Here is a 20,472-nt window from a genome sequence, read left to right as displayed (position 1 = left end):
CCTGAAGTAATGCAGCCACTTGCTAGCTATGTGATTTGGGGACAGTTTTTCACTTTTGTGAGAAGTGCTTCTGTTTTCTCATCTCGAAAATGGAGACTAGGGTAGCACTTACGTCCTAGGTTCGTTGGGATGTTTAAGTGTGTTATAAATGTGTTCATGTATATGAAGCACACAGAACCCTATTTGGCAAATAGTGAACACAGAATGTTGTTTACTTTTTGTTGTAGTTGTTATCTTCTTTCCTGATCATCGTGTAATCACCTATTAGCCAATAAGCAGCACCTAGGAGTCACTTGACCTGGCTGGATTCCTTGACTGGATTGCAGTTATCCTCAGAATGCTAACTTCTTAAGGCAACAATACATGGGGAAATTTTCTGAAAGGACTATGTGTCTACACTGAACTCTTTTGTATCATAGAATTTAATGCATCATTCATTTTCAAACATATGGTGAGTTAGTTTTTGTTTTTGTTTCTTGGGTTTATCTGGCAAAGTCAACTTTCTTGTTACCTTACACTGCAGATCCAGGTGTCCGGTGTCATGTAGTAGAGGTAATCCTTAAATTTTAGGTGTCAATAGAAGTGTCCTAATTGAAATTCTGTTGTATGAAGAACAACTTTCATCATTACTATTACTGAACAAAATGACATGGGACTACCAAACTGTTTGACAGTGTGTATATTAAAATCTTCCTCTAAATACATCCTATTCAGCTGGATTAAAAAAGAATGCATAGATGGATGTACTGTGGATCCAGATGGATGATCTATAACTTCATAGAATATAGTAAATGCCTTGGAAACACACTTAATGGTTATCCAAAGACAAAATAAAAAACTAGAAATTATTATTATTTTTTTGACTCAAAGAAGGAAGAAAATCTTTCCCATACTGGAATTCCTCAAATTTAATTGTGAATAATATAATTAAGCAGTTCTTACTTATTTAAGGTCTATGAAAATATTGAGAGTCTATTATTCTCATTAAGGCACAAAATTCAGGTACCCTCATGGTTGATACTTAAAAAAAATTTTGATTGATTAGTTTTGTTCTTGAAGTGCTTTTTTAGTAATTTTCATCAGAACTTTACATTTACATAGAGAATGTGTACAAAATATGGCATTTAACAATAATGCTACAATAATTTAAATAACTACTACTGATGTTATGGGTAACACTTTGATGGTTTTTTTAAAAAGAAGAAATTATAGAAAAACAGTAGGGAATTCATAGTTCATCTGCATCAAGATACACTGATGTCCTGAAATCATGCTCAGAGAAGGGCTGGTATTCCAACACTTGCTAGTTGCACAAGCAGATTTACTTGGAAGCTAATGAAGCCTGGGTTTCAGGGCCCTTTGCTTATACGAGCCCCTTCCAAGGTAGGCACTGTTACGTGTTTTTATAAAATTCACAAATGTATGGTATTTAACTACAGTTTGTTATGGCCTGTCTCTTGCCCCACTAATTTGCTTTCTGTCTTATGTGTCCTTGTATTGATCAAAATAGGAGAGTGACCATGTACATTTCTGAAATCTAACCAAGGGGAAGTTGAGTTGAGAAAATATTTAGTTTGGGTTCAGTAGCTACGTTCATGTGACTTCTGTCATGTCTATAAAAAAGTCATTAAGGCTTGAATATTCCATTTTAACTGCAATTTGGAAAGAAAAGGAATGTGAGAAATTATAGACTCCTAATTTGGATGCACGTAAAGGGAAGCTTTAAAGAAAGAGAAAGATCAGATAGAAAAATTAATAGAATATGAAACAAAAGCTGTAAAACTGAAAAGTAGAATCAACTGAAATATTCTGGCATCAAGAAGAGAATTATAACAGAATAAATTTTAGATTATAACAAAGGTAGTAAACTATTAAAAGAAAATGATGGGTCTAGGATTGAAGCATAAATTATTACAAATTATGAAGCGGTAACTCATAAATATATTGGAAAAAATTATACTTTTGCTGGTGTGTAGATAAAATAGTGACGTCATGATAGCATACAACTCAAATTCAATCATATAATAAGGATATCCATAAAAACTTGTTAATGATGTTGTCAATTCAACAAATATTTAAGACCAGTCACTGCAAATCACTTTAAGACAAGAAAACTTAAGACCCCCTTAAATCTTAGAAAGATCCTTGGTAGATATTTCTCCAAATTTGACAATAGTCCTAAACATTTACCTAATATTACAAAAATAAATTTGGAAGCTTAAAGCCACTTATATAAACTTAAAACAATTAGGAAATGTTTTTATTAATCACATGACAGGAAAGAACGAATTATCCCTCTACAGATAAATAGTATAAAAGCCATTGTCTCATGAAGAGGTAGGTGATCAAGCATATAAGTTAAACATGTCAGCGGGAGATAAGAGGGATGTCAGAAGTTATATAAGTTATATAAGTTATATAATCCAAACATACTATTTTTATGTTAGTGGGATTTGCTAGATTTCTTTTCTTCTCTTTATAATTTTTATAATTTATTTTTCCTTTCTAAACAAATATTTTTATATTTTGTCTTATCTTAATCATTTTATTTTCTTTCCTTAAAGAGGTTTTCCCCCCAATTGTATAAATTTCAGGCACCTAAAAATCTGCATCTGACTACTATGTATTCTTGGACAACTGTCCAATCTCTGTGCCTCAGTTTCCTCATTTTTAAGATGCAGACAATAATAGAACCTATTTAGTAAGATAGTTATAAAGATTAATTGAGGTAATAATATATAAAACATTGGGCATAGTACCTAGTTGGTAGTAAGTATTCCATCAATGATAATGATTGCTATTAAAATTAGTGTTAATTCACTAGCTTAAAAGAATTGACATAATGTCATCAATAATAGTTTTGTGTACTGTTAGCATTTGCTAGGAAATTCGCTAGGAAATATTCTAATTCTAATATTGATCCAGAACCAATGCATTCATATGTGTTTTTGTTCTTCTTTTGCTTATTGTGGATATGACACTTTTTCCAGGAGGAAAGAGTTTTGGTCTGTTTTAATGAAATGCCTCACATGAGCATAAAAAATGTGAAATTACATTTTTATTTGTGATACAACATGTACCTAAATTTTGCATTAGATATAATTAACACGAGCTTTAATTCCTTATTTGCTTTATATCTAGGGCAAGTTTCTCAACCTCCCTGTTTCTCAGATTCTCTACCTACTGAAAGGTAGACAAGGGCTCCTTACCTGGAAGGCGACTGTATGGCATGCCCTCTTCTTCTCCACCACAGCATTCTAAATCTTTGCTCACAATCTGTCCACCACAGCACTGCTGGCCATAGCCATCATGAAGCCTCCCAGCACAGCAAATCTGGTTTCCTGAGGTGGAGTAAGGCAATCTGCCACAGCAGGAGTCACCGATGCCAGTGGAAACCCGATTGTGCTGTTCATCTGGACAACATACTTCACCTGTCAATTTAGGACAATAACAATCATTGCATGAGTTAAAAAAATATGCTTTGACTCACAATGAAATTTTATCACAATCATCTTGCAGATGCCAACTGGTTGACAGAATTACTAGAAAGAATGCTGTCATTTTGGAGTTGCAAAATTTCAATACAACTTTAAAATTTTTGCATTAAAGATGTATAAACACGTGTCTACTCACATACATGCATGGTAACTTAGAGGCAATGCTATGTTGCCTATTTCCTCTCTCACCCCTAAGAAATGAGCACATTAGGTCCAGTAACATGATTAAGTGACATTACAAAAAAGTTTGCCTACAAATACTTTTCTATCCATGTAGTGTAATTTTTTTTCCTTTGAAAGTGGGGTGGATTCAGAAATTAACATAAAACTTGCATTGCCTGGATTATAATTTTTTTAACCAAGTTAAATTCATTTAAAAAACAAAATATTTCCTTTTTAAAAAAATACTTTCAATGTGAAGGTCAATTAAATGAGGAGGTAAAAATACTATATTCAAGTCAGCACATTAGTATTTTGCTGGGCTATGAGAGACACTGAATTTCACTAATGCAGTTGCACCCGTGCTCCACCTTTACATGATATTCTGGAACACTTGAAACAAGAATGAGATTGTCTTTTGCTTGGTACCTTGGGATCCAAGAGTTTAAATTTTATAAATATCAATAGGCAGCATTTGGGGGGGGGGTGCGTATGAAGACACTCTAAAATCAGGACAACTCTAAAAGACAATAAATAAATAAATTTCTTCTTTTAAGGATACCTTGGGAAGGACTACTAACAACTTGGTGGATCTAAAATTCAAAGTGTACTTCTCTCTAGCTCATGATTCAATTCTCAGTTGACCTCCTTCTGAACACTTGACCTTGAGTCTCCTTTCTTGCTTTACTTCTCTTTTTATTGCATCTTCAACAGACCCTCTTCTCTTCCACTTCCCCTTTTAAAATATGTCTTTCTCCCTGGACAATACTCCTTCATAGTATCTTATAAGGTCTATGAGTATATTGACCAGCCTGGGAGGTCTTATAGCTCTAAACCATGGTCCAGATAAGATTTCCATAATCTAGTTAATGACTTGCCAAACCTTCTTAAGAAAAGGAAGGCTCAAATTCACTAACAAATTTAGGATTGCCTTAGGAATCTATAGTCCTGGACTTCCTGATCTCCATCAATTAGTTTGTCTATGTGTGAGGTTGAGATAAGCCAAAACTTGGTTAGCAAAAGCAAGATGAATTGCTTATCAAAATGACATTAAAAATATGGGGCAATATTTAACTTTGGGCATATGTGTAAAGAATATAAAAATTGGACAAGAACACTCAGCAGGTATCCTTGAACTCATTCTTGTCCATATTCATTGGTCAAAATCCATTCTAGTAGATGAAATGTATAAATTACTAGAAACACACAATCTAAAGACTGAATCATGAAGAAATATAAATTTTGAATAGACATAACTATTAACAAGATTGAAACACTTCTTAGAAACCTTTCAACAAAGAAAAACTATGGTGAATTTGACCAAACATTTAAAGAATTGATAGGAATCCTTCTCAAACTCTTCTAAAAAACTGAAGAGGAATAAATACTTCCTAATAAAATTTATTATTATTTTATTACACATTATTACTAGACCGGGTCAGCTTTGCCCTGATACCAAAACCAGACAAGACACTTCAGAAGAAACAAAACTACATTGATGTAAGAATCCACAATAAAATGTTAGCAAACCGAATTCAAGAGAACATTTAAATGAATATACAACATAACCAAATAGAATTTATTCCTGGAAAACATGCAAAGATGATTCAACATATGAAAGTCAGTGTGATACACCATATTAACAGAATGAAGAAAGAAAAACACATGATTATCTCAAATGGTCTAGAGAAAACATTTGACAAAATTCCCCACCATTCTATTATAAAAACATTTAATAAACTAGGAACAGAAGGAAACTACTGCAACACAATAAAGGGCATGTATGAAAACCCATAGCTAACATTATAAGCAACAGTGAAGGTCTTTTTCCTAAGATCAGGAAGACAAGTCTGTCAGCTTTTGCCACTTGTCTCCAACATAATATTGGCATTTATAGCCAGAACAATTAGACAAGAAAAGAGATGAAGAACATCTCAACTGAATAGGGAGAAGTAAAATTACCTCTGTTCACAGGCAATACAATCTTATAAGTAGAAAATCCTAAACATTCTATTAAAAAAAAACAAAACTTAAAACTAGTAAAAGAATCAGCAAAGTTCTAGAATACAAAACCAACGTGTAAAAATTAGTTATGTTTTTATACACTAGGAAAGAAAAATCTGAAGAGGAATTTTTTTTTAAAAAGCAATTCCATTTAAAATAGTTTAAAAATACTTAATAATAAGCTTAACCAAGAAGATGGAAGACTTAAATATTGAAAAGTACAAAATGTTGATGAGAGAAATTAAAGAAAACACAAATAAACTGGACATCCCATGTTCGTGGATCAGACGATGATATTGCTAAGATGTCAATACTACCCAAAGTGATCTACAGATTCAATGCAATCTCTATCAAAATCCCAATGATACTTTTTGCATAGATAGAAAATACATCCTCAAATTGGAATGGAATCTCAAGGGACCTCAAATAGTCAAATCAATCTTTGAAAAGAATGAGGTTGCAGGTCTCACACTTCCTGATTTCAAAACTCTCTACAAAGATACAATTAATAATCGAAACATTATTGTCCTGATACAGAGACAGATAGATAGACTAATGGAATAGAATAGAGAGTCCAGAAATGAAACTTTACAAAAATGACCGAATGATTTTCAACAAGGGTGTGAAGACCATTCAATGATGAAAGACCGTCTTTTCAACAAAGCGTGCTGGGAAAAGTAAATATTCACATGCAAAAGCATGAAGTTGAACCCTTACCTTATACCATATACAATAATTAGCTCAACATGGACCAAAGGCTTAAATATAAACACTAAAACTATAAAATTCTTAGGAGAAATGTAGGGGGAAATATTTATGACATCAGATTTGGCAATAATTTATTGGTTATGACATCAAAAGTACAAGGCATCAAAGGAAAAATAGGTGTATTGCACCTCATCAAAATTTAAAAGTGTTACACATTGAAAGATACTGTCAACTATATAAAAAGGCAAGTGGGAGAAAATACTTGTAAATTATATACCTGATAAGGGACTAATATCCAAAATTTCTAAAGAACTCTTATAACTCAACAACAAAACCACAAACGACCCACTAAAAAATGGCTAACAGACTCACATAGACATTTGTCCAAAGAAGATATATAGGTGGCCACTAATCATAACAAAAGATGTTGAATATTGCTAATTATTTAGAAAATGCATATCAAAATCACTATGAGATACCACTTCATATCCAGAAGAATGGCTATTATAAACGAACAAACAGAAAATAATATGTAAACAAGGAGTTAGAGAAATTGGAACCCTTGAACATAATAAGCTTGCACATCACTGTTGGGAATATAATATAGCATAGCTCTTGAGAAAAATACTATGGCAGTTCTTTAAATAAACGACATATAGAATTTCCATATGATCCAGGAATTTCACATCTGAGTATAAAGCTAAAAAACGCAAGGCAGGACTTGAACAGTTATTTGTACACCAATATTCATAGCAGTATTATTCGCAATAGTCATAAGGTGGAAACGACCCAATAGTCATCAGCAGATGAACGGACAAACAAAATGTGGTATATACGTACTACGGAACGTTACTCAGTCTAAAAGAGGAATGGAATTCTGACACATGTTATAACATAAATGAACCCTGAAAACGTATAAAGTGGAAGAAACCAATCACAAAATGATAAATATTACATGCTTCTACTTATATGAGGTGCCTAGAGTAGTCAAATTCACAGAAACAGAAAGTAGAATGAGTTGTCCAGGGCTAGGAGTAAGGGACAATAGGGAGTTAATGTTTAATGGGTACAGAGTTTCACCTTGGAAAGATAAAAATGTTCTGGAAATGGTGGTGATGATTGCACAACCATGCGAATGTATTCAGTGCTACTAACTATGTACCTAAAAATAAAGTTATAAATTTTGTTATATATACACAATAAAAAAATAGTCCAGAATAAAAAAAAAGTCCAGTTCCATAAACAGAGGAAACCTAATTCTATGTTTAGTTTCAGAGACCACTTAGCTACCACTAGGAAACTCTGGTCTCAATAGAAGTCAAGATTTCATAATTTCTCAGAAATCAGAAGATAGGATAATAGACTATAACCTTCTCTCTAAATTACAAAAGCTTGCTGGGCACTTGGAAGATACTTTGGCTCAGAAAAAAAAAGAAAAATAGATCAAATTAATAGCTTTTCAGATTAAGTATTAAATAAAGCCAAGAACAGGGACATATCTATGTCTAGTCTACACAAAGACGACAGTCATTATCGTAAGGAAAAGGGACATTGAAGAACATTTGCTCTGCTTTAGCTAGAAAGAATCAAAAAAGGAAAAGGACAAGCATCGACAAAAGAACCCCTCTCTGTGAAAGCAGCTGATCTGGTCAATCCATAACTGCCTTTAACACAAAAAAGAGAACTTTTCATGCAGTTGTAGAAATAGAAGTTTTCATATTTAACTGATATTGGGACTACATTATCTACCACAAATTCCACTGTTTCTATCCTTCCTTCCTAGGAAGAACCAAACTGTCTCAGAGGTAGAAATTTCAAAGACATTTCAGACTCTGCCTTTGGTTTTGTTTCTCTTTAATCAACACACTTTTCTGCTAACTTAGTAATTCCATTCTGGAACATTTGATGGGAGGAGATCCACTCTGTTAATGAGATGCTAGTACTAAATGTGGACCCAAAGCCTCTTTCTGGGATCCCCAGAAGAATCCACAGCCTCTAATATGATGGTGGTACAGACTAATTTCTAATACCTGATGCCTTCATGATCTATGTTTCAGACCTTGAATCTTCTCTTCAGGACCCACTGGAGCAAGGAAAGTTTAGATGTGGGATTCATAGAGGAAGCTAAAGTCGTAAAGGTCTTTATAAATATGGCTATGTCCTCCTTGAAACTGGGTAAAAATACACACACACACACACACACAAAGGTGGTTATTGAAGAGAATCAGATCCACTGTATCCACACGCCTCCAGAAAAGACTTGCTATTCCCTCCAGTAACCCTTATAATATCCTATTCATCCCACCCAAAAAAATAAATGACTTGTATAGCACTTTGTTCAAGATTTAAGGGCCATTAACAAGACTGTGCTTCCTCACTTGCTGTAGTTCCCAACCTAATACCATCCTCTCTCCAATCCCTGAGACAGCTGTTTAATTTAGAGTAATTGATCTATGCTCAGCAGTTTTTCATACACTTGCACTCAGACTCCCACTTTTTTTTATTCACTTGGGATAGTTATGCCCCGAGTTTACAGAAATGCCACCTTAATTCTTACAATTATTTAACCAAGGCCTTAGCGTGGTAAGTAAAATATGACCTCCCAAAGATGTTCATGTACTAATCTGTGAATATGTTATGTTACATGGCAAAAGGGGATCAAAATAGCAGATGGAATTAGGTTTGATAACGGTATGTGAGCAAGGTTTGGCTGGCCATTGCAAGGCTGGAAGGAGGCCCCTAAGCAAGGAATGTGGGAAGCCTCTGGAAGGTGGCACGAGTAAGAAGGAGTCTCTCCTACAGAAGGGAAGGCAGCCTGGCTGCCATCATGATTTTTGCCCAGTGAGACCCATTTGGAACTTCTGACTTTGAGAAATGTCAGATAATAAAATTGTGTTATTTCAAGCCACAAAATTTCTGGTAATTTGTTACAGGAATCCTAGGAAACTAATACACTAAAGATGCTTGATTTCCTCTTTAAAACTCCACTCTTACACATGTGTGGATGATCTTCTGTTATGTTCCTGAGAAAGCTTGACAAATTGATTCTCTGTATTTGTTGACAGTGGTAGCACACAAAGGACAGTTGCCAAGCATCCCTTTTTTCAGAATAAAGCACATTTCCTAGGTCTAGACTTTAGACTGTGATGTCACGCAAAATGGAAAATCTCTTTCTCTTTAAAGGTTGGGAGCTATTTGTGACTTCCCCAGTCATTTGCTAAAAGTCAGCTTAGATAAAGGATTGCTTGGTCTCTTAGAATCTACAAGGATCAATGACAATCCCTGAGCTCATAGGATCTCAATGTTCATTAGACATTTGATTCCTAGCTTTTATGAACCAGTTGCCCTTTAATAGAATCTGATGAAAGTGGACACACTTGAGTCTTTGCTTTAGAATAATTCATAAGAGACTATACCCTGTCATCTACAGGATGCCTCTTAACGCCATTTACTCTTATGCTCCCCAATTACTATAAACCTTTCCTTCTATTTGCACATGAAAACTTTGGGGGTTCTAATTCGGGAGCTCAGTGGAAATCAGAGACATTAGTCTCCTACTAATAATATTTAGTTTAAGTAACTTAATGAAGGTTAAACAACTAATAAGTGAAAGTAATGAGCTATGAAGCCAGTCGGTTTGACTCCAAAGCCCATCATTCTTATCCAGTAGCTACTCAGCATCAAACCAGCAAAATCTTATACAGAATTTTGTTCTTTTATTAGAATATGATCATATACGTCATTAACTGAAATCAGGAGCTTAGTCTCTAACTGGGACATTTCTGCTTGCCTTTTTTTTTTTTTTTTTTTAATAGGAATTTTCAAAGTAATTTTCGTGGAGATGAATTTTCTTTCTTTCTGTTCCACCAACATACCAGAAAAACATATGAAGTTTACATGTATGAAGTCATCACAATATTACATAAGACAGTATCTCTAAGAGCTCAATTTAATTTTTAATCTGCAAATTTCAATCTTGACGAACTGGGTGACTTAGTTTTATTCCTATGTCTTACTTTTCCTATTTGCAGAATAGAAACAGAACTCTAAAGCATACGGCTTAAAAAAAAAAATCAACCGTTTAAAATTGACCTTTTGGGGGATGCATAAGTCTGTGAATTTTAACACAAAAACACAATTAGGCTACAAATGAATTTCATCACCCCCAAAATTCCATACTATTCTTTCACAGTAACACTCTCCTCCCATCTATCACCCTTGGCAACCACCGATTCCGTTCTCTATCACTACAGCTTATCTTTTCCCATGTGTCATATAAATGGAATCTCATAGTACGTAACTTTTTGAGACTGGCTTCTTTCACTCAGCATAGTATCTTTATAGTATTTATTAATAGTTTGCTTCTTTTGATTGCTGGGTAATATTCCTTTGTGTGGATATATTACAGTTTGTTCATTTGAGCTATTTCTGATTTTTGGCATTTGGGGGACATGTGAGCTATTTTTGGTTTTTGGCAATTATGAGTAGAACTGCTATAAACATTTGTGTGCAGATTTTTATGTAAACACAATTTCATTTCTCTAGGAAAAATAATGAGGAGTGGGCCAAGGCTTAATCAGTTTTCTCTCAAGGTATAAATTCCTAGAATGCAGGGGACAGTGGGTGAGTTGCTGGTCTTTGAAAAGATCCTGTAACATGGTATGTAGAAGCTGAAGAAAATTCTAAATTTTTTGTGATGATTCTATTAGAGGTCGATGAAAGAGAAATGAACTTACTGTCAACAGTAAAATCACTGTACTTGTTTGTTACATTCCTCTGGGTAAAAGGATTTTTAAACTTGGTTTCATATGTGGTTGCCATATTTTTTTTTTTCACAGCATCACTGTTTAATTTCATCATATACTATCAAAAGTAGACAAAATTTTAAATGAATTATGCAAATTGTTTCTAAAAGTTATTTCTGTCCCATTAATTTAGAAGGCTTCTAAATTTTATAACTAAAAAGAAAAAAATTAGAAAAAACTATTAAAGATAAAATGTTATTGATTATAGTTGATAATTTTGGGTCATGGTTTCCCATTATAAATATAGAAAATAAAATGGCAAGATGCATGATTTAGTCAAGAGAATATATTTATAAATATTTTATTTATTTATTCATGAGAGACACAGAGAGAGAGAGAGAGGCAGAGACACAGGCAGAGGGAGAAGCAGGCTCCACGCAGGGGCCCGACATAGGACTCGAACCCGAGTCTCCAGGACCCCACCCTGGGCTGAAGGCAGTGCCAAACCACTGGGCCACCAGGGCTGCACAAGAGAATATATTTAGATATTCTATAGTTAAAAACTGTTGCATTTCTCTTTACTTAAATATGAAATAATGATAATAGTAAAAGTGATAATGTAATAATAATGATCCGATATATTATAAGAACTTGTATTAATTAAAAATTAAAATCATGTGTTTTGAAGTATCACTACCTCTCTGAAATACAGGTGGCAGTATATAATACTTGTGACTGAGAGGAAGGACTTTGCAATCAGACAGATCTATCTTAAAATTCCTCCTTAAAAAAAAAAAAAAAATAACGTTTCCACCTGTATAGCTTGTGCAGTTTTCTTAAGCCATCTAAGCCTTTATCTGCAAAATAGGGAATTAATATTTACTTTAGAGGACTGTCATATTTTTTAAACTCCACAGCCAGAGAGCATTGTCTCTTCTTGGCAAACTTCCTTTAATGTGCCTCCTGGTACAGGGGCAGCACCAGTTAATTAAATATCATTTAGGACAACAGTGGTCTGAGAAGAAACAGAGTCTACATCTATATATATATTTGGGGAAAAACCAACACTTTTTTTTTTAAACCAGTTTTGAGGATAACAAATATTAATTGGTTTAGTTTCTTATTCAGTTACTGAAAGAAGAAAAGGCTTTATAAAAAGAGATGTGGATTATATCAATGAGGAGCAAAACTGATTTTTTTTTCCCCCTCAAAAAAGGTCTATTAGACATAAGATACAAGGATCAGTCACCTTTTCATTAACCTCTCAAAATGAATCTATTTCACGACAGGCTTGAAAATGTTTTCTCTCTAAAAGCTACCATGCAGTCTTAACAGTTAATTGTTATTCTTATCAAAGAATGACCCACATTAACATTTAGCTTGAGGTCATTAGCATATTTATAAAAAAAGGGGAGTGGAATAAGCATTCTTTCCTCTGCCACTCTTTGTTCGAGGGTGCTATAAAGGAAAGTTGTGAGAAAAAAATGAAGTAAATATTATTAACCAATATTTCAGACTTATCTATAAATATCAAAATGCCTATACCCATCTTAGCCCTGCACTGACAGCGTACTGATTGAATTTTAATTGCATTTAGATACAAGATGGTTTGGGGTCACTATGCCTGCTTTCTTGATGTAAACAGTGTTAAAGCAGTTAACAGAGACTATTGGCTAAGGATAGAGGTCATAATATAATCTCTTCATTTAGGTACATTGAGATTAATGATTGCAGCAAAACACTCTCTTTGATTATCCCATGAGATTGCATTTTTTTCCCTTGACACTATGGTAGGCATTCTAATACCGTGAAAAATGAACTACTTAAAAAGAATCCGAATATGGGCCACATTCAACAGTTTGGAAATTATTAAAAAAATGCTTGAGGTTTGAGTATGTGTCATAGGCAGATCATGAAGGTTTTAGAAATTCTTGTTTAAAAATTACTTCTTAAAAAGTTTTGTAGAGGGTGTCTGGGTGGCTCAGTCAGTTAAGTGTCTGCCTTCCCCTCAGGTCATGATCTCAGGGTCCTGGGATGGAGCTCTGCATCAGGCTCCCTGCTCAGTGACATGTCTGCTTTTTTCTCTCCCTTTCTATCTGTGATCTTTCTCTCAAATAAATAAATAAAATTAAAAATGAAATAAAGTTTTGTGCAAGGTCGATATATGACTTTTGGCCTTCCATAGCTTATTTTATTTTTAGGGAAAAAGAGTTAATTTTTTTTTTTTTTTTTTAAGAAAGAGAGAGGAAGAGAGCTTGAGGTCAGGGAGGGGGCCAAGGAAGAGGGAGAGAATCTTAAGCAGACTCCATGTTAAGAGCTGAGCCCATCCCATTCCAGAGCCTGATCCTGATCCACCCTGAGGTTATGACCTGAGGCCTGAAACCAAGAGTCAGTGGCTCAGCTCAACTGTGCCACTCAGGCACCTTAGAATTGTATTTTATTTTTTAAATGATTGTTTTCTTAGTTTGGAATCTGAAACTTTGTGTTAGGGTTGAGAAAAGTCACAGACATATCCAAGAGTTAATAGCCATGATAGATGCAACCAATTATTTTTCATTAATGTTAAGGGACAGAGGATACTTTCTCAGAGTTTAAACAGTTAATTGCAAATCTTAACATCAAAAATTTTAATGTAACTTGGAAATAAAAACAGTATTATTTAGTCCTATGCTGGAATTAGAGAAAAATCTGGTATGGTCCATTGTCTGAACAATGGGAAAGAAGAGAATGAGAGAACATGCCCATCTCATCTGTTTATGTATTATTTTCAGGGCAACTTTTTGCAGGGGAGGCAAGATAGGAAGTGTAGTAGAAGACTCCCAAAGTGTAAACTATTTTGAGAAAATAAAGCATTTGGCAGAGTTTGATTAGTTGCTAAAACGATGATTTCCAGTGTAAAGAAGTTAACCTTTTCCTATAAAATCCTTATTTCCAACACCATTGTGTTTTCTTATTGGGAAAATCTCATTGATTAAGAGTTATTCAATTATGAAAGTATTTTTGCAGAATAAGAAATAGCAGTATTTCTGCAAAGACAGATTTGTCTATTAACATTGAGGAAAAATTACGAAGAGTAGAGATTCTCTGTCTTGAATAAACTTGCGTAGTATTTAATTATTTCACCTTTCCTTTTTGCTCCAGCATTTTGCAGAAGAGATGCTGGGTAAGACAATTTCTCATTTCACATACATTGGATCAATATATTTATGCCAAACACAAAGTACACTGAGCAATAACCTAATGAACTAGATGTTTGGCATAAATTTCCTGTTAAACTAGGTATCTCAAAGCATTCAGCTGTCCTTGGGCATCTGAACACTTAGCTTTCTTCTCTTTGTCCCATACCTATTTCTGTGCTTCTGAAGACATAGGCATTAAACTTGGGTGGTAGGAAAAAAATCTGTATTGTCAATGGCTTTTCCAGGATAGATTAGTAACTGTCAGTGGTGGTAATGGAGATGTTTAGAAGTCTGGAATTTCAAAACTATGTTAACACATATTAACATATTTTGGTTATATAAGAGTATTTTGCCTTTTCTTTTTTTTCCCCCTCATTGTTTTGTTTCTTAGGTTCCAACACATGAGTAAAATCATATAGTATTTGTCTCTCTCTGACTGACTTATTTTGCTTAGCATAATACGCTCAGATTTTATCTGCATTTTTGCAAATGGCAAGGTTTCTTTCTTTCTGATGACTGTGTATATATATATATGAAGGTGTGGGAGATATATATAATTTATTTATTTATCAGTCAGTGGACATTTGGGCTCTTTCCATAATTTGGATACTGTTGATACTACTGCTATAAACATGGGGGTACACAGACTCTTAGCTATAGAGAACATCTGAGGGTTATTGGAGGGGAGGTGGGAGCATGGGTTAAATGGGTGATGGGTATTAAGAAGGGCACTTGTGATGAGCACTGGGTATTATATTTAAGTGATGAATCACAAAGTTCACTTGAAACTAACATCCAGTTAACTAACTGGAATTTAAATAAAAACTTGGAAAAAATAAATAACAGATTTAAAAAAAAAGAGTAAGCAGAGTAAAGTATGGCTTTTGGAAAGATATGTTAAGATTTGCCTTGCATTTCTTCTATTTCCACCTATGTGAATCTGGCAATGCTACTGATCCTTTCTAAATCTGTTTCCTTCTTGTAAACTTTATTTTATTATATATTATATATATAAACTTTATTTTATTATATATATATATATATATTTAAGATTTTATTTATTTATTCATGAGAGACACACACAGAGAGAAAGGCAGAGACACAGGCAGAGGAAGAATCAGGTTCCCTGACAGGACCCTGATGTGGGACTCCATCCAGGACCCCAGGATCACAACCTGAGCCAAAGACAGATGCTCAACCAGCCACTCAGGAGTCCATATTTGTAAACTTTAGATAAAATATCAATCTCCTAAAGCTGTTAAAACTATATAAAGCATCTTATGTAAAAGCTTTAAATACAGATCCTGCCAGAGACTTTGTGTTTTATAAATACCAACTGTTATTACCTGGACATTGTTTTGGGTAGTTGAAATTTGGCCAGTACTCATTCAGTCATCTGACAGAAGGGGGGAAAAAGGGTAAAAAGGGAAAATCCCTGTTTGCTATTCTTTACGGCAACCCTCTTTCTGCCTTACCTACCCTGACAGGGGACTAGTCTCAGATAAATGGAATTTGTGTTTATAATCCATCCAGAGACAATGCATGCATAGTCCAGAATAGAAATGGAGGAAATGAAGAATGGCTTCATAGAGTGGAACACTCAGAAATTCACAGAATTTATGGTGAAAATATGTAGCCATGGGAATGAAATAAGTCACAAAATAAAGAGAGTTACCAGGTCTTGAAATATTTCCTTATGTGGTAGGTACCATCAGTCCCTCGTATTCCCTTTCTTTTTGTATGTAGTCTTGCTTAGATTTCAACACAGTTGAAAGAAGAAATTATATTTAAAGCAGGCCATTGTCTATGTGTTAATCATTAAATTTTTGTTGAGGAGAGGCTGGAAATGGTTGACGGGCATATGTCATGTTTTGGCCTTTTCAGACTCCCAGATTACTGATGTAAGGGGCCAAGGGCAGCTCTATAAGACGGGACACTCTAGCATGAAAATTATCTTGAGCTAAAGGCAATCAAGACTGTGCGGTCTCCCTTAACTACATAGAAGAATCTAAATTGGGGGTCTTTCCCAGAATAATGGTTATTAGCAGAGATAAATTTCATCTGAGTGACCCATCTGTATGGCAGGGCAAACATCTAATTACCAAACATCTGTTTTCCTTCCTGTCGCTCTGTGAAGTCCATTCCTTTCCTCCGGTGTCCCAGATCCCTACCCCTTCCCCGTAGTTCAGAATGACACACGTATCTCATTTTGCCTGGCTGTCTTTGGAAATTCCATGTCCGTGTGGATTCCTTGCACGCACAGTATCAAATTTGATTTTCTTCTGTTAATCTGTCTCATGTCAACTTGATTTTAGTCCAGCTAGAAGACTTTGAAGAGGACAACAATTCTTGCTCCCAACGTGGAGCACACCTGGAAATGATCCTCACCTGGTAGCATTCTAGCGTAATACCCAGAGCAGCAGCGATGATTTGGTTGAGCCTCTCGTATTCGGCCACCACAACAAACCACAGTGGAATTCAAAATGAATGGGATATACTTCTCTTCACAGCAGTGGTGTCCAGGCTGGAGGTCGTAGAGAACTCCATTACAACAAACCTGAAGTTGGGAGTTGAGGTTAAAGACATACCAGTTTAATTAAAAGCATTATATCGTCATATCTCATATGATACAATTATATTCTAATAAGCCTTGACCTGTTATTGAGAAAATTCAAAAGTTTGAAAAACGCATCTTCCCAGCATCATTTAAATTCTATATATGCTATTTGATATAATGTACCTCTTTTAGACTTCAGTCATGCTCTGTGCTCTGTTACCGCAGTCTATAAATATGAACTCTCTTTTGAATGTCAGTGCTCCCAATGTAAAGAAGATTTACAATTATTTTTAAGATTTTATTTATTTATTTATGAGAGACAGAGAGAGACAGAGAGAGAGAGGCAGAGACACAGGCAGAGGGCAAAGCAGGCTCCATACAGGGAGTCCGATGTGGGACTCGATCCTGGGACTCCAGGATCACACCCTGAGCTAAAGGCAGGTGCTTAACCACTGACCCACCCAGGCATCCCAAGATTTAGAATTGTAAATGAACAATTGCCTTTATATATGTTTTTATTGTAACGACTATTTAATTTGAAAACACATTTATGGAAACCTATCTCTCATTGCTCTTTCTTTTTTTAATAAATAGCATTTTCCTTATAATTTATATGATTACTTATTTATGAACCCAATCTTCAGACAAGGCAATTCCAACAGTCTTTTACATATATATATATATATATATATATATATATATATATATGATACATATATATGTATATGCCATAAGCCATCATGTAAAAAAAAGAAATTTATATGGAAATTAATTTTGAAAAGCTCTTTTAACAATGTGTTTTTTTTTTTTTTCCAGGAGCTATAAAAGAAATTATGTGCTTGAACAATCAAATAATTATTTGCATGCTCACTTGAGGTCTGAGAGACTGACGCTCTGTATATATAACAAATCAAACGCTAACTAGTTGCTGAAATGTAGCTTCAGAACCTACACTTGGCATAGGTCATGTTAATTAGATAGAGGCTTCCTGTGGCAGGCAAAATCAACCACTGTTCAAGAGGTATTTTTCTTTTTCCATTTTGCACAATTGCTATTTCTAGCTTGCAATAAACATGTGAATCGAGCTCAATATATAGTGGTAGAACATGGATTAAGTCTTCAAAAGCACCATGAGTGTATTACTTCACTCATTTTTCAAAAATCATCAAAGAACAAAGAAATAGGGCTCTTAAATTCAAAATACACCCCTGCGGTTTCTCAGGTGGCCATGCTAAACCAACTGTAATGGAGTCCCTTTTCTGTCTTTAGTTATTAGCAGTGAAGATTCAAAATTAACCTAATGCCAAAGATAAACTGGGTGATCCTTCTCTTTGATGCCATACTCTGTGCGAAAAGTAAATTTTGAAATTAGGCCCCGCATTTAAGCAAAAAAATTATTGCATTCATTTGGGATTTAAGGACGCTGGTCATTTTTGCTTTCAGGGTAAAACAACGCATACCTTCCTCTTGTTTTATGACAGTGACCTAAAATCTTGCCCACTGTTGTGTGGTCTTAAAGCCTTTGTTAAAGTCCAATTCATATAAGATGTGTTTCTAGACACTTAAGCACATCTAGCCTTTTCTTTCAGCAAGCTTCTCTAGTCCTTTTTATTTTTTTAAGATTTTATTTATTTATTTATGAGAGACACACAGAGAGAGGCAGAGACCTAGGCAGAGGGAGAAGCAGGCTCTCTGCAGGAGCCCGATGAGGGACTCAATCCCGGGACCATGAGATCACGCCTTGAGCCAAAAGGCAGATGCTCAACCCTTGAGCCACACAGGAGTCCTTATTATTTTCTTGTGAAATTTTGTTTAGTGGTGGCCCATTAGTACTGTTTTACTCCAATCCTTCCATTGTCATTCTCAGGCTCCTTTAGCCACATGAAACTTGCGATTTTTTTTTTTTTTTGGTGCCCTTTGGTTTAGATCATTGGTGGGTCCCCAAAGTGACATTTTCAAGCTATTATTTCTCTTGGGAGGTCTCCACATAATCAGAGTATTTCTTATTCTTCTAATTCAGTCTTCAAGTTAGCTGTCTCAGAAAACATACATGGACATTTCAATAACTTGAGTTGATAAACATGTACCTAAAATTTGAACAGCCTTTTGTTTATTCTCTAGTTTCCCAAAGCAAGCCTGAAGTATAGTGGTTCTCAAAATAGGGTTCCTGGAACAGAGGCAGAGGTATCACCCAGGAAAATGTAAGAAATGAACATTTTCACGACCCACCCAAGATTTACCAAATCAGTTTCTGGGGGTGGGACCTGCAACCTGGGTTTTAACAAGCTCTACAGGTCTGATGTTCCTTGGGGTTTGAATATATTGGTAAATTTTGTATATGTATTTTGAATTCTTCTGATATTTATAGTGAATTAGCCAAAAAATTCTTAGTTTCCTCTCCAACCTCTAACCCAAGAAATATATATTCATAGTTAACTCTAAGCAAATTTACAAGCAATTGGTTTCTCTTGAGATTTTTTTTTTTTAAGATTGTATTTATTTATTCAAGAGAGACACAGAGAGAGGCAGAGAGAAAAGCATGCTCCGTGCAGGGAACCCAATGTGGGACTCAATCCCAGGTCTCCAGGATCACACCCTGGGCTGAAGGTGGCACTAAACCCCTGAGCCACCCAGGAATCCCCACTCTTGAGATTTTAATTGACTTCCTTTATTTTCTTTAACTGTCAATACCCGTGTATTGACTTCCTTTATTTTCTTTAACTGTCAATACTGTGTCCTTAATTCTTAAAATAAAAATAAGCCTCTGCTTAAGGCATCAAGATTTCTTTCTTTCTCCTAGAGAACATTTTTAATGGGCAAATTTATTCCAGCATTTTTCCCTTCAAAAATCCAAAACTTAATTTTATTTTATGATAGTATGTTCATCAGATAGTGCATATTTAATGGTCTAAAATAATGTAAATCTTAGGCAATGACAATTCTGGAGCCTATGTGTCAAAAAAAAAAGTATAGTTAGTAACTGCTCGTTTTATAACATTTCTTAGCTGATAGTCACTGCTTGGCCAGTGTCAGCTGTAATAATTTGTATTTTGATCCATATTGCTTCGACAACTCACTTTCTTAATTACTGTGTCTTTTTGCAGTGAATCTTTTGAATTTAGTAACAGCTTTAGTCATTAAATGTGTGATGTTGTTGTTGACAAATAGGAACATTATTTCATTATATGAAATCCTACCTTCAAAGTAAGGATTTTCTGCATCATTTGTCAATAAAAGCCATTTACAAACTCCTCTGTCTGGCTGTGTTATTGATCTGATTCCTAAACTGCAACTAATATGAACATTAATCTGCAAATGGCCATAATTTTAAAATATTTCTGACAAACCATGGAAGGTCCTGTTCACAGTTACTCATCGGTGTGATGTAAACAAACAGCCACTTGTATCTGAATGGATTGTTGTAAGGAAAATTCAAGTCATTCAATCAAATACAAATTCAGGAGTTCCTTACCATTTCAATAAACTAATATTTCCTGTGAAGATGATGAAAAATGAGAAGGCTAAGATGCTCATGAGGATGAGAGGGTTTTTATAAAGCATTCTTTCTTTTCCGCAGGGTCTTCCTGATAGACTAGTGGAAAAATTGATCGTGACAAACCGTG

At 34.7% G+C, this 20,472-nt stretch overlaps 1 protein-coding gene across 1 annotated transcript in view; it reads right to left on the bottom strand.

The window, feature by feature from the left end:
• The window catches only part of USH2A (usherin), a 693,391-nt gene that overhangs the window by 168,453 nt on the left and 504,466 nt on the right, over positions 1 to 20,472 (bottom strand). Inside the window, exons 48-49 of the mRNA XM_077886665.1 lie at positions 16,681 to 16,849; positions 3,210 to 3,431 (exon numbers count right to left, since the gene is read on the bottom strand). Coding sequence (XP_077742791.1) covers positions 3,210 to 3,431; positions 16,681 to 16,849 — 391 coding nt within the window. The remainder of the gene's footprint in view (positions 1 to 3,209; positions 3,432 to 16,680; positions 16,850 to 20,472) is intronic.

The sequence above is a fragment of the Canis aureus genome, chromosome 38 (assembly GCF_053574225.1).
Source record: "Canis aureus isolate CA01 chromosome 38, VMU_Caureus_v.1.0, whole genome shotgun sequence".
Lineage (NCBI taxonomy): Eukaryota > Metazoa > Chordata > Mammalia > Carnivora > Canidae > Canis > Canis aureus.
The sequence above is the reverse complement of the archived record's forward strand: the minus strand, read 5'-3'. Positions and strand labels throughout refer to the sequence as shown.